The 16,374-nt window shown below is 33.2% G+C and overlaps 1 protein-coding gene across 1 annotated transcript; it reads left to right on the top strand.

Moving 5' to 3' along the window:
• The first annotated feature begins 2,919 nt into the window (after positions 1 to 2,919).
• On the top strand, positions 2,920 to 9,150 carry LOC107792763 (uncharacterized). The gene is made up of 4 exons (XM_016614992.2): positions 2,920 to 3,120; positions 4,224 to 4,399; positions 5,444 to 5,508; positions 8,842 to 9,150. The coding sequence occupies exons 2-4, from the start codon at positions 4,255 to 4,257 to the stop codon at positions 8,914 to 8,916; spliced, it is 285 nt and encodes a 94-aa protein (XP_016470478.1). The 5' UTR covers positions 2,920 to 3,120; positions 4,224 to 4,254; the 3' UTR covers positions 8,917 to 9,150.
• Positions 9,151 to 16,374: the final 7,224 nt, after the last annotated feature.

Here is a 16,374-nt window from a genome sequence, read left to right as displayed (position 1 = left end):
CCGAAGCTAACCGAACCCTCAGACTCACATTCGAGACCTCTAACACATAAGTCAACATCCGATTGACCTTTTCAACTTGAGTTTCCTTAAAAGAGACTAAGTGTCTCAAACCTTACCAAAATCATTCCGGATTCGATCCGATCAACCAGATACCACATAACACGGATAAACAAAGCATAAAGAAGCAGAAACGGGGGAAACAAAGCGGTAACTCATGAGACGACTGGTCGAATCATCACACTTCTTGCTTCATGTCGGAAACGAAGAAGAGCATCCAATAAAAGATGATTTGGTTCTTCCTGAACACTTGGTTATCAATCCCAATGGTAATAGTAGTGGATTCTTCATCAAAAAAATGGTAATAGTAGTGCATTTAATAAGAGAAATATTTCTATCATTAGATTAAAACGCAATTTGTGCAAATCGCATGATAGAATTAAAAAGATATCTTAGCTTGCATAAATGAATATGTTGATCAAATTAATAAAAGGTTGATTGCAAACTTTTATAGTAAAAACAAAATGTTTTTCAGTTTTTGACTCAACAAAAAAGATACCTATAATTACTACCGAGAAGAATACTTAAATACTTTAATACCAAATAGCCTTTTACCATACATGTTTGTTGTCAAGTTTTTTATTTCTTACGTATGTTAGTGTCACCTTATATATAATAGACTAAGTTAAAATTGATCTTCCATTGTATATAGGTTAATTTTGAAGAAAAATATGCTCGTCATGTACTGAAAAACTTGGATACGCTGAATAGCTTATGTAATAGCACATAAATGCTATATAAAAGTTTTGGCAATAACATCATACATGCAAAAATTATGATATTGGTTAATGTGCTTCTAAGTATATTATTATCCCTGAATTCAACTTTCTTCTTCAGAAACTAAGGAATATCCTTTAAATTTGTGCGAAAATAATTTTTAGTATGTTTATGTTTTGCAAATATAATAAATAAAGCATAAGGACAAACATCCTAAATATTGGACTATATTTACCGTAATATATTTTTCTTGCACGAACAACTGTATGTTGCACTTTCAAGAGGGATAAATCGACAACAAGAGTTCTGGTTAAGGCAGAGCAACCAACACATTAGGAGAAAACATACACACACACAAAAATTTGTCCACAAAGAAGTGCTCGTCAAGATACCATCACACTTAAAGTGGACCAGAGGAAGTAATACATAATTATCTAACTGACATGACAAAATTGATCATTTGTGTAAGTTTTGATGATGTCCTTTTATTTTAAATTCATGTATTATGCTAATGTAATAATATTTTTCGGCATTTAGATGATTGTTGTATTATTATACATAAAATTTCTCTCATTAATTAAATTTTATTGTTCCTTCATATAAATAAATGTTTAAATCATCACGTGCCATTATTAACGTGAAACGCACGTTCATAGATACTAGTTATATTTAAAATTATGAGTTCATATTGAAACGATCCGGCCGGTCGTTTTGAGGAAATTATGAAAGAAGATCTTTGCGTGTGATTCTTGGAGAGAAAGAACCTTATTTATTTGGATTTTCAGTTTTTATTTGTGCTTGGCTAGTTTTGATAAGTATATGTTTAATAGCTAGAGGTTGGTAAGTTGAGATTTATTCAATTTCGATTTTGTTTCGTCACTCTGCTCCGTTTCGATTGAGAAATTCAAATTTTTACTAAATCAATGGCCCAAGAATATAACGTTCTCTCCGGCTTATCTACTACAATAGCTCTCTTTCATCCACTCAGAACATGTGGAAAAAATTGCACGGGCACCCTATTTGGTCGCCCCCATTTAACCTATACCTACTTTTTAAAAAAGTTTTAACTTGTACTCATTGTTTAAACAACTTCAGGCCTCTTTCTCCTCATCCTCCTTCGTTTTCTGAATGTTGTAGATTGAGATATTGTTATGTGTTCTAGCCTTATGGACCGTCCAATTCAGAAATTCTAATTTTAATTGCTACTAAAACATGAAAGCACGACTTGATTCCCTATGCATTAGGTGAAAATATTACTTTTACTAATGGTCTTGTTTTATAGGAGTATTGCTTTTCAAATTTAATGATAATTCCATTATAGCAACCAGATCTTAATGGCAACTTGTCATTGTTGTTTTAGAACTTCAGCTCTAAGAATACTGAAGTTCAGCAAATATAAACAAAAACTTCAGCTCCCAGAATGTTGAAGTTTAGCAAATACAAAACAAACTTCAACCCTGAAGTTCATCACAAACACAACAAAGCTTCAGCTAAAACATGCTGAAGTTCAGCAAATCTAGAACAAAACTTCAGATAAAACATGCTGAAGTTCAGCAAATAAAGAACAAAACTTCAGCTACTAGAATGCTTAAGTTCAGCAATTACAAATAAAAACTTCAGCCAACAATTGGTTCAGTAATTTTTGCCACTTCAGGCCCGTCTACTAGAATGCTGAAGTTTGCATGATTGCCTTTGCTACTTCAGGCCCATATGTCTGAAGTTACGCGAAAAGTGGGTATGCTTGCAATTTTTTTTTGTAAAGCGGGTATTGGTTAAAATGTGACCCAAAAAACGGGTATAGTTGCAAATGCCCCGAACATGTGACATTCCCCATTTTGGGCTTTTTCTCTCAATAGCCCATACTTTTAAGAACCGATAACGCCTTCTCCAACCCCTTGGAGTTAGGAGTGGGTATAAAATCCGAAAAATTGAATTCTAAATCAAACCAAATTAATTTGATATTTCGGTTTTATCGGTATTTCGGTACAGAAATTACGATATTTCGGTAGTTCGGTATGGTATTCGGTAATACCAAAATATTTAGTCCATACCCAACTTTTTTTTTTATTTTTTAGCCCAATAACCTTAACCTTAAGCCCACATCCCAAAAGTCCAAAACCCCTAATTCCGTAATCCCTTACCCTTAGGCTTAGTCGCTTAGAGGCCGACAAGAAAAGGAAAAGCTACGCCTATGCCAGTATCAAAAAACCCAAAATTTCAACTTTGCTTGGTTGCTGCGGCGGATTCACGAGTTACGACTCACGACTACAATAGCTTCACGACCTCGGGGACGGCGACTCCTCTCCTCGGCGATTGCTTGTTTGCTCATTGTTGACCTTCATTCAGGTTCATAACTTCTCCATTCTTCATTGCTGATCTTCATTCATGCGAGCTATAATCACATTTCTGAGTTAAGTTACTTTTTAACTGGTATGTATTGATACATGTCAGTGATTAAACTGGAATTGGCAATCAAATTAGAAGGAAGCCTTTTGAATTCAATTTCAGATCCCACCTTCAAATTCTTCTTTCCATTGTAATATTTGTTTTAGGCTCGTAATGCAGCCAGTGATGTTACTGGAAATAATTATTGATCAACTTTTTGGAATAAGTTTGTAGTCTTGACATTTACATGGAATGATCCGAAACCGTACCGAATCGTACCGAACCAAACAAGAAAATATCGAACCGTACCGAACTACTTTGGTACGGTATTTGGTATGCACAATTGATATACCGAATATCGAAGTACCGAACCGTAATTCATAAATACCGCACTAAAGTACCGAACGCGCCCCCCTACTAGTTGGAGTTGCAGTCTCGCTTGTTTCTTCCCACTGGGAAAACATCCTCTTGAGCAGATACTGGTGAATTACTCTCTTAAATTTTGATTTATATGCTGTGGTCATTATTGATATATTTAATGTTGTAGAAGCAGAGTGTAACAGTAAAGGAGCATAACAATATCTGTTCTTTTTTTCATGATTCATTTTAGTTTGCTTGAAATTCTACACCGGCTTTTTAGGTTTAAGTATTTTTCTTTTAATGTATGGAATTTACCATGGAAAACTTTCAAGAGATGCGGTCTCTCTGTCTCTGTAGGATACATTTAGAGCCTTTTCCTTTAATTGAGCAAATTATAGCAATATCTTCCCTTATGAATAGTCGAGATGCCTGGTTGTGCCAATTTCCCTAGTTGGCAATATCACAGTGTTGTTTGAAGAGTACTGAATTGCAAAAGCAATTCTACTTGAATAAAATAAAAGAACAAATTAGACTTTTGTAAACTTGTATATTTGTAATTTATATAAAATGTATAAAGGATATGTAATAAGGTTCAGTGACAAGTGTGAGAATATGCTACAAAGTTGGTTCTGACTTCAAAGATTTAATCTTGATCTTGTGCTAATATCTAATAGCCTTTTCTCTTTGCATGTTGTTTACTCTAGGCACAATTTATTTATTTTAAATTAGAAGACAATGCCGCTGGGACTGCTATTAGGTTTAGGGAGAAATTTCAGAAGAAAACGTACTTCGTCTCTCGATATTCTTACTTCAAAAAGGGTTCCTCGGGGCTACTACAAGGGAAAGAATTGCAAGCCTACTGGTTTTCACACTCGCAAAGGTTTGAATTCTCTATTTTCTCCCTAGTTGGAACAGATTTTTTGTAGCTTTATAAGAATTTCTATGTTTGAATTTTTCCTAAATTTGGTACTCAACTACCTGTAGATATGTGGTACATTAGATGCTTGTAAAAAGCTAAAGCCTAAAACTGCACACTGCCCTCGCCATTTGCCACCATTGTTCTACTCGGAAGTGAAATCTTTATGCAGTCATGACATATAAATCAATATTTTTCTTGTCTATGGTTAAGCTCGTAATGATAGTCAGTCCTTCACACCTCATACTTTTGAGAAAGATTATGATCCGGTTTATCTATGTGATTGCTTATGCAGATGTCTAACCTATGCTATGATTTATGTATCATTTCTATTTTCTCCTATTCCAATTTCTGAATAGTATGTTAAGTGGTACATCTGAGGAGTCATATGATGTTTGGCCTGAAGCCATCAAACCAGAAGAGAAAGAGAGTATGGAAAATATGAAGAAAATCTTCTGACTTCGTTTGTCACCTCAAAAGATGTATGAAACTGCGGTTAGAAATTTAGACATGACATGCTGTTTTGTTTGATTAGTTACAAAAGTTTTAGACATTACCTGCAGTTTTGTTTGATTTATCACAAATTCCAGTGGCACAAGTATCATAGTTTAACCTTAGGTTCAATGAAGAATAGTATATCAATTTTGTCTCTGTAATTCTTGCTAAATTCCTGCCGAGAAACAATAGTCTTATTGATGTGAAAACATTATATGGTTACTGTTATAACCAGGAAATCCAGTCTCGTTGATGTGAAAAAATTATATGGTTGCAGCTGATGCATTCTGATAAGTTATTGAGTTTCAGCTAGGGCCATTAAATTTCTTGTTCTTGTTACCCTGCCCACTTTTGTCTCCATTTCAAAAAGTAGAAATGCTAAATTCTTTTACCTCGAAAGCTAAATATTCCAGCACTTTATGAAGCTGACAATTTCTAGTTATTTTTCGTCACATAGAAGCACACAGATATTTCAGTTTATTCCTAATAGCATATCGTTATTTCTTGTTCCAGGTGGTTATGTTGTTATGCAAGAGAAGCTGCCTAACTATGTAGTTCCAGATTTGACTGACTTCAAGGTACTTAACTTTCACTGAAGTATTAACCAATCAATATTTTCTCTGATCAATGTGCCTTCTGTTGCTCACCTTCTAGCCTTTCCGCTTGAGGAAGAGCAATCAAAATTAAATTTGTAACTGTTCATTGTTCCATTTACAGTCACCAAAAATAAATTGCTAAAAGTAAAAAGAGGACCATGTGCTGTCGTCACTCATTTACCCATGTTTCCACCTCCAGTCTTAGCCCGTTTTAGGTTATGCAGCTTGAAAAGGTGAGTATGGTTTGGAGGAGTTGGTGAATATTGAAGTATCGTCCAATCAATGTTTTCTCTGATCAAAGTGCCTTTCGGTTGCTCCTGTTCTAGCCTTTCCGCTTGATGAAGAGCAATCAAACTTGAAAGTATAACCAGTCATTGTTCCATTTACATTCATCAAGAGTAAGCTTGCTGTAAATAATTTGCTAAAAGTAAAAAGAGGGACATGTGCTTTCATCACCCATTTACCATGTTTCCACCTCCAGTCTAAGCCCATTTTAAGTTATGCAGCTCAGCTAAAACTTAGCAAGTTGATAGCATTCCTTTAGATCTCTTTATCGTTTCTACCATTCTAAGACTCTTTCTTCAGCAAGGGGAATCAAGCAGACAGAAGGAAAGGAAACAAACCATTTTCCTCCTCATCCCATCCCCACCCTTGCTTAAGGAGAGAATCTGTTATTTGACTGCAGTTGCTTCCATGTTCTTATGTTCTTCCATATGTATTTTATAAGGACATCTTGCTTTCTGATTTCATTATCTGTTTTTAAGTGGTTTTTTATTAAACAAAGGTTCTACCAAACGAAAGAGAGATGGTTTCAATAAGCTTTTCTTCCCCTTTTTTCTTTCAATTCAGTTCTTGCTCAATTGTATAGTCAAATCTCATCCATGCATGAACCAAAAGGAATAGGGCTATTTCCAACTCATGTCTCCCTCACAATGGACTTCAAGTCCTATTAAAATTTCTGGGGTCCGACGAGTCCTATTCCCCCTAACCCTTCCCTAAGAAGTCCCGAGTTCTATTAATATCATGTTTTGTTCCGGTACTTTCTTAAATCTGTAATTGCATATCAGACCACCTACTTATAATATCTTATAGTTTAAAAATACTGTTTATCATAATGCAAATAACACTTTAAATAAGGGTGATAATGATATAATTACAATGCAAAAAAAGAAGATATAATTTAAACTTTTATTTTATCAAAAAGTGTGTGTGTGTGTGTGTATATATATGATATATATATATATATATATATATATATATATATATATATATATATATATATATATATATATATATAATGACAATACAGGCACTGCAATCTTTACAACTATTTCTAATGGTTATCTATGTAGATTTTTGTAAGTATGTGTTTCTTATACGCAGTAAATTTTTGCGCTTCATGAGGGATTCATTTTTTATTAAAATCAAGAATTTTTGAATTTAGTAAATATACTGGTGCAAGCATATGTATGCCTGTTAATTTTTTGAAGTTGTTGCATACATTATTGGTGTTTGCAGTAAACTAGCTAAAAGTGTGTATCCCATTCTTATTCTATCATAATAATTAATTTTGATAAGTTAGTTAATTAGTAACTGTCTCTCTTAATAATTGATTTATTTTATTCTCAAAAAAAATATGTTGGAATGCAATATGATACTAATAGCATTCAAGTCAGTTGAAAATTGGTATGAAAAGTAGGAGTTAACTTATTAGTCCCTAAAGGGTCGTTTGATTGGGAAAAAAGTTATCCCAAGATTAATTATCCCGGAATTAGTTATCCCACCTTCCCATAGGGATAAAAAAAATACTACAATCCCGAGATAACTAATCTCGGGATTAGTTATACCACAATTTTTTTTCAACCAAACATGAGATAAACTCATCTCAAATTTAATCCCGGGATTAATTATCCCTTATCCCTCATACCAAACGATCCCTAAGTTAATTAAGTCTTTCTAATAAGTTCGTCCCACGGATAGGGGTAGGTCTAGTTAATAAACACATTTCTTCTGGCGACGACCTTTTAGAGGATATCCATTTCGTTGCAGCTTGTTTGTGTATGATAACGAGATAAAAATGCTGTCAATTTGCCTTTGGCATATTTTATAACTTTTAAACTCGGAGTCTTCCCTAGGATATCTATGCGTGACAATCCTTTCTGTTATGCTCCTAGCGGACCTGTATGTAGTTATTCTCTTCATTACTCATCTTGTTTTCCTTTCTCTTTTATTATTTTTGTTGTTTTGGAGAAGTAATTACCTTGTTTCCTCACATGAGGGCTTTGTGAAGTAATACAGGCCAGCATATATTAGATCAGTCATGTCTAAGAACTATTTATAATTTCTGTTGTTCATAGAGTAACCAAAATCACTCATTGGCAACTTCTTTCCTGTCCATGAGATGATTAAAAAACTATATAACATTTGGAACTAGATTGTGGTCTATCTGGAAATCTGCTTATCAAAATAATAGATTTCTTACTTCACTGTTTGCTGCCTTTGCTCTTTTTCTATGACGTATCCTAGATGAGGTAATAGCCTTAGAGAGTAGATAGCGATAATGTGTTGGTCAGCTGGAAGTTGCCAGGTTCTTGAGCTTTTACAAGTCGCTTTTCGTGAAGATAACACTATCTTGGTGTATTATTAATGAACTCCTTCTGATTCATCAAAAGAAATACTATTTAACTTTCAGTCCCTTATAGGAAATACGTTGTTGCTTATGCTTTCTGTTTGGGCCCAGCACTTGCTTAGACCACCACTTGCTTTTGATTTGTCTTTACATTCATTCACTTTCTTTTTGGCAAAAAGTTATCTAAAATGAAAACATTTATCTAAAATGAAAACATTCTTTGGGTTATTCCATTATATTAATCATTTCAAAGCCTTTTAATATCTTGAAACAGGTAGTGCTTGAGGTAGGTTAGACCTAGCACTTTCCTAGCCCATGGATTAGGGCGTGGACTTTTCAAGCATGCCCCAAAATGAGCTTAATTTTCATTAGTCAGATTGTACTTTCTTGTATTCTGTGTTGCTGCTGCTTTCCTAATCCTATTAACGTTCAATATTGATGGGTGTTCACCTTTCACTCTTTTCCAATATAGTGATCCCCGTCTCAGCTTCTCTTGAAATTATCAATGAATTTACAGAACTGCATTATGTTCACTAGATCGTAGAATATGTTTATGAAACTTGTGATCTTTTTGTTTACTCATTCCCTGAGTAAGAATCCTTGGATCATCACTTATTCCCTGTTTTTGTAAAGTTTTTTACAACCTTGCAACTGATGAATTCCTTTCTTTTCTTTTTCTTTTGCAGCTGAAACCTTATGTATCCCAATGCCCGATAGAAATTAAAAGCACAAGTACGGAGGCAAACGAATCTGCAAAATAAGGTAGAAGGAGAAAAAGGATGAACAATTTTCAAGTATATTAGGCTTTTCTCTGTTCTCATTTCTAGCTAAACATGAAAGCGACAAGTTGTTCTAGAGCATCATCTGTTGGGATCAAGAAGTCGGGTCCTTTTTTTTTCTTTTCTATTTTTAGGTACTCAACTTTTTAGCTAAACATGACATGGGTGACATGATCAACTCTCTATTTGCTATGGAGATTAACTAGTTTGGTTGAATACCCTAGACCAGAAAACGGCGAGGTTGTTAGGATAGGAATAAGATCAGTAGATACGCTTAGAATTAGGAGGAATAACTGGCTGCGGTAGGAGGAATAATTTGCAGTTTCAATGCTTAAAGTTTAAACAAAGTTATCTTTGCTGATTAGATTACACAAAATAAGATATTTAAAGGCAGAACCTTTTCTGCAAAAAAGATAGAACGCGTAGGTGCACAAATTGTCTTCTACTCTTCTTTTACAAATATTCCATTTACACCAATAACGTGGATGTTTGTCCGTGAGACTGGAGAGGGAGAAATATAAGTTTAATTTGAGATCTTCAATGTTTTTTTTTGGCTATTTCGGTTAATTACACTTGTCCTTTTGAAATATAGACAAGCGACTTGGAAGTATGGTAATATGTTAACATTGAAACTTAGCTCTCTTTCTTATCTTTGTTGTTTGCTCTCATGTCTTAATTTCAGCCTATGAATTCTAACAGGTTCTAAATCGTGTATACGGAATTCAAATGTTTCTCTGGAGTGTTTGATTGGTAAGCATTGAAAAAAATGTATGAAAGATAAGTAATAATGTTAGCAAATCAGATATTCTAAAGAAATTTTTGAGTACTACAGATTAATAATAACGTTTAAGTATTAGTTGGAGCAAGTGATATAAAGTTACAAATAGTTAAGATAGTCGTGAGAAAATATTTTCTTGCAATCAAATACTATCAAAATGATTGTCATGAAAAATATTTAATTGAAAGACGTCTTCTATTGTATCAAACACAATGGTGAACAAACTTGATTTTAATATTCAACAAATTCACGTTGCAACAAGATATGGTTGTCCTATTTGTAGGCTATTACTATCTGGTTTTCGCCTATAAAGTTGGACAAAATACAAAAACAAATACTACGAAAGAAAATAGTAAAATGGGGAAATTGGGTGTGGGAGGGTTGGAGCCTTGGTGGGAGGTTTGAAGTCAACGATTCTTAATTTGTAATTGAATTTATAGCTTTTATATATATATTCACTCACCTTTTTTTATCCTTACTCATATCTTCCTATAACCTTGTCGATCTACCATACTTTAACTTACGACCTACACATATCTATTCATACTTGTTCGCAACCTTCCCTCAACTTGCTTGCACCATAGATTTCCTTATGTTATTCTAGAACAACAAGCGAGACATCACATCGTCTCTAACTCTTTTTTTACTCTCTAATTAGACCTTTCGGTACTTAGAAACCATAGGCTGAAAGGTATGCCGCTGACAATGCCGCTATCATTCTCGGTTATTGAATTCCCGCGCTTCTAGCCTTCTATCTGAAATTTGGACTATTCACAATCTTCTGCATTTGATTATCTCGTACGTTGTTCACCTTTACCTTACTTACTTAAAATCTCGCATATATATATACACACACAAAACTTACTAAACTCATTCGTATTCATAGCTAATATTGTAGCTTCACCCCTAGTTGGAGGAACTAGTGAGGGGTCGGGGGAAGGGGCATTGGCGGATTTACATATCGGTAGCGTCATAGCTTTTGATTCGAGCTATATGTATCAGTGTTTTAAAAGGCGTTTTCGAGGCGAGCCCTAGGGCGAGGCGCACCAAAAATGTTCTGAGGCGATGGTGTGGGGCGAATGTCTCAAGAGGCGTACGCCCAGCAATGCCCCGAGGAGATGGCGTGAGACGCGTTTTTGTAGTGAGACGTAAGCCCCAGAGAATTTTTCAAATTAAAAAAAAAATTGTTGAATAAGTGCTTCATATAATACCTAAATTCTCAAAAGTCAGCTTGTAATTACTCAAAAGTTTTAAACAGGAACTGAAATGTATTAAATTTAAAAGTCAAGACATTTTTTATTGGTTGAAGCTCTAATTTATGGTCGTTCCCAATTCTTTATCTTGTACGCTAGTCTGCTAATATCTCCCAAAAGCACGAATATTCAATTTTTTTTTTACAAATACAAGAGAACTCCATTCTCCTTCATAGCCACAAGTTCAAAGTTCAATTGCAGGTTAGTCATCATTTTTTTTCTCTATGTAGAAAACTTTATTCTTTTCGACTCAAGTTACTTGTGCTTGTAAGTAGCGTATAATATATTATTTTGACTAGTTTTTTGTGGGGATAGAACACATTTCTCTCTCTCTATATATATATACACACACACACACACACACACACACACACACACACACACACACATATATATATATATATATATATATATATATATATATATATATATATATATATTTCACATATTTATAGTTTTCTTCAATTTTGATGCAATTTTACCTATTTATAAGTATTTACTGTAATTATATTATTTTATAAAATATTAAAAATTAAATACCCATGGAGCTTACGCCCCTTGCATCAGAGTTTACGCCTTGCTGAGGCATATGTAAAACGCCTCACCTTACGCCCACGCCTTTTAAAATACTGATATGTATAGCTTAAAAATGTAACTAATTTAATTATACAAAATTAATACCTGCTGAATCACCTCTGCGAGGAGATAGGGTGTTAAGTAGGGGTGTACATAGGTTGGGTTGATTCGGATTTTACAATTATCAAACCAAACCAATTGTGTCGGATTATTAAAACTAAAGACCAAACCAAACCAATAAACTCGGGTTTTTCACTCTCGGGTTCTCTCGAGTTTTCTCGGGTTTTCGGGTTATTCGGGTTTTTTTTTGTAAAACTTCGTAGAATAAAACATATAAATTGTGCTCAAAATATTTCTTTAATCCTAGTAAAATACAACTATATAAAGTATTTTCCAAGAAAACAATACAAAATAATAAAATATGAGATGTGTCATGGCATTTTCCTAAAATATTCAATAATAAAGACAATAAAATTATGTAATATAAATATTGCTAATTAAAAAGCCATAATAAAAATAAACATAATCTAAAAGTACTAAGGCATGCTAAAATAAGTAGAGTAATAAGGGAGTATTATTTACATGACTAAACACTAAAAAGAAATAGGTTATGCATTTTTATTAAATTATTGCAGAACAAAAAATAAATATTCAATACATTCCCGTTCGTAATATTGAATTGAATGTCTTTTGTTAGCATTAGTATTGATTTGATTTTGGTTTGGGCTTTTGTTAGCATTATTTAATTTACTAATATTAATGGCTATAAAACTTATTGGAACATTCAAAAATTCTAAGTCCAACCTTGAAATAATACCTTAAAAGATAAAATTATGAAATTTTTTAAGAAATATTTATAAATTACATTACAATAAGTATATTTATATATTAAATATATCTAAAATTTAAATATATGTAATGTCGGGTAGGTTTGGTTTCAGTTTGACTTTCTTTAGTTAAAACCAAATCAAATCAATTATGGTCGGATTTTTTTTCCAACACCAAACCAAATCAAACCAAACCATAATCGAATTTTTTTTCTCGATTTGACTCGAATTATCGGGTTGGTGCAGTTTATTTCGCAATAAGAAACTTTTCCACATAGAAGTTTCAGCTACTTAAAGCGAGAGTGCATACAAAAATTCGAAAAGAGCGCTCGGCCTTGGTTGAAACAATTATAGGTGTCAATGGACCGATTTCTGCTTTCGAGCTACACCGGGGGCAAAATCTTTTTCCCACTAAGACGTGCATCTTTATGGCTATATCGTCCTGAAGACGGATGCGAGGGGAAGAAGTGGCATTTGGAAGTGTTGCTGACTTAACATTAGGTTTCGGCATAACAATGCTTTATCGGTTTCCTTTGTATACCCCTAATCTTGAGGCACGGTGAGTAGAAATCCATTGATAGAGCACAAATTGTTTATCTTTTATCTGACCCTTTCCTTCGCTTCTCCTACCTTAGATACCTCCCAAAAAATTACTTTAAAAAATGGTAACAAACGTGCAAAATGAAAAATTGGAATTTTTGAATTATGAAATCAAAATAAAGTATGATTTAAAGATACTTGTATAACAAGTTGAAGAATTTTGGGAGTCAGTTCTTTTGGTCGTACAACAAGGATAATCGTCTTATTTACTCAATCTTTATTTTATTATTCTTATTAAATATTTAATTTAAAGTAAGATTAACTGAGTCAATTTCCACGCTTGGCCCGCGTAAGAAAGTGTAAAGAAAGCTTCATTGCTTAGTCCTTTTTAGCCACCGACTCAGCAAAACCAAACGGTTAGTCCAACACGAGTTCCATTTTTCCTTTTCTAATTAGTAAAATTTTCTAGCAGAGCATTTTGGTCCATCAACTTATAGACTTTCAAAAAATCTCACATAACACGTCAAAAAAGTCATTTCTATGAACCTCATTACGAACCTCACATGAACTATCATAGAAACCTCTTTTGCCAACATTCTTTTTAATACTTATATATACCTTCACGCCCCCTTCATTTCCAAGAACATCTAGCCAAAACCAATACCATGGAAAACAGAAGGAGATTTTCCAAGAATCAGATGCAAATCAGCAAAAGCAAAGCAAAGTCCAATTCTATAATCTGCAAGAAGCACCCTAAACACAAGCAAAACCCCGGGGTTTGCTCTGTCTGTCTTAGTGAAAAACTCTCTCTGCTTTCAAAAATTTCACGAAGTAATACTACAACTATTACTACTACTTCTTCTTCTTCTTCTTTGTCGTCTTTGTCTTCGTCTTCGGATGTATCCTCGTGTTCTTCTCCACTTCGTTATAGAATGGACAATAATGTGCTTATAAAGAGTAGATCGTTGGCTTTAATAATGAGAAGAAGAGAAGGTGGAATATTGGAAGAGAGTAATGGGAATAAGAAGAAAGGAGGGTTTTTGTCTAAATTATTAAATTCAAGGAGAAATAGAAAGGATGAAGGATTGACGCATTCAAGAACAATGAGAGGAAGGGTGATAACAAGACTAAGAACTACAGCAGCATGAGATTTTTATTTTCTTCTTGGTTTTGATTTAATAAGATCTGTTTTATTATTTAATAGTTTTTAGCTAGCCAATTTAGACAAAAGAAAAATATAGTACGAAAATAGGCCACGTCTGTATGAACTATGTTCGTGGAAATTGTGAATGATTATCGGGAAAAACAATTACCTTTTAATATATAGGGTACAACATTTTATAGTTTTGGTTCCTTCTCAGTGCAATGATGATGTGTTACTTAACAGAGTTAATGAAAAGATATGTATCTTTTTTCATGTTAAGAATTATATATACTGTAAGTGGAGTCTTCCTAGATGATTATAGTTTTGTTTTTCGTGAACCTTCTCTCTTGTCAAGTAACATAAGTTGTGAATTTTGGAGTTTAAATTGATTTAGGAAAAATATGTTAAAAGTTAGTGTCTGATTTATTGGTTCGTGTTTTCCTTCACTTTTGGCTCGTTCATATTTACTAGGTAGTCCCCGTTCACCATAATATAATTTCTTCTATCTTAAAGCATTTGACGAGCTGAGACGGATTCAAAATTTTAATTTGATGGTTCTAACTTTTAGCTAGGTTTCTTATCACTGAACTCATTTAGAATGATGGATTCATAATGCAATTTGTTTTAAACTTAGAGTAATTTTTAATATAATCTATATTTCGTATCTAAAATATTGGTTTCAATTAAACTCGCTCTTTATGCACTACATCACTAAAATGAAATTCGTAGTTATAACAAACCATTTTAAATTCGAAAGATTGTTTTTTATAGTGTTTCTTTCACACTGGTGATCGGTATGAATTTCCAACCGCCAATCCAAGAAAACGTTGAAGAACGTTCAGATGAAAATAGAAGAATAGAACTATATGCTTAATGAACTACACATTTGAAGTTTTCTAAGAAAACGAAGGAAAATCACAAAAGAATGTGTCATTATTCATTTGTAACTCATTTAATCCGCTGATTTTGCCACCTCTAAGTTACATGACAAATGCAAATAGCAAGGAGAACAATGGGAAAAGACACGCAAATCTTCGTACACCGATTCCGTATGTGGAGCTAGAGTTCTAGTTATAGATTTGATATATATAACCCGTTTGGCTAAAATTCTATTAAATAATCTAATAAATATGTATAAATAATTTATTCAGAACTCGAAAAGTTGCCTTTAATAGTCCGAAATCACAGTTGGTGATTTCTTTTTTCCTCGATTAAGTTAGAGGATGATTGTTTGAACTTTGAACTCGAAATTTGATACAACTCGTCCTTCTCCGATGGTTCGACCTTTTGTTTCTCGAGCCCATAAACCACTGCACGCATTTTCTAAATTAAAATTTTAATTTGTTTCAACATCAATGCAATATATACAACCAAATTGATGATCAGTCAATTTGACCTCTTAACCGATTCAATTCATCTAGCTATTTGAGATCGAGAGAAGCATATTGAATTGTATAGTTAATTAATTGGGAAACAAATTAATAGATGCATCGTGTTTATTATACTGGGAAAACTGTATACAGTCCACTATTATGTATTCATTACTTCCTTCGTATGAATCACGAATAGAAGTTATTATTATAAGCATGTTTGCTGTTATTTTCTTTTAAGAAAAAACAATTATACTCCCTATATGTGTCTCTATTATAAGTAATATTCAAAGGTAGAAAAGACAGGGAAATCTTAGCATTTACCCAAAATTTATTTAGCCAGATCGTTTTTGAAATCTTATACCTCATTGCCTTCGTTGTTATGCAGTTCAAACCAGTTAATTAGTAGTAAAATGAGTATATTTTTGTATGTATGGGGGTTAATGAAGAGACAAAATATTGCTCACATAACACCAAAGTTATATGTACTGTTGCTAGGCTGTTGTCATGCTGGAGAAGTGTGGACAAAACACCTCTCAAAGAAACTTCATCCTAATTTAAAAGCTACCCCTATTTAATTAATTAAATCAATGTGAATGGGTTAGTTGACGAGAAGACAATTAATTATATTTTTCATAACTTACTTTTATTGCATAAAGTATTCAAAACTTTTACATTTTCCATGACAGCTAGGAGAAAGATATTATGAACCCTAGTAGCTAATGTTAGTTCTCAGCAATTTCCTCTACATTTAATTTTATCAAAGTTGAATACTGCCCCGCCTGAACAGAAGATTAAAAAAGTCGAGTGCGCAGTAAAGTTGCTTCCTAAGTACTACTCTCTCAACATTTTGTATGGTACTAATATATTTATACATTTAATATATAATATGTTTTGTTTTTGGTTTTCTTTTAATTAGTTTGTAAGTTTTTTTATAAAACATGTGTTGCAG

This window comes from Nicotiana tabacum, chromosome 16, assembly GCF_000715075.1.
Source record: "Nicotiana tabacum cultivar K326 chromosome 16, ASM71507v2, whole genome shotgun sequence".
NCBI classification, from domain to species: domain Eukaryota; kingdom Viridiplantae; phylum Streptophyta; class Magnoliopsida; order Solanales; family Solanaceae; genus Nicotiana; species Nicotiana tabacum.
Note: the sequence above shows the minus strand (reverse complement) of the source record. Positions and strands in the feature narration are given on the sequence as shown.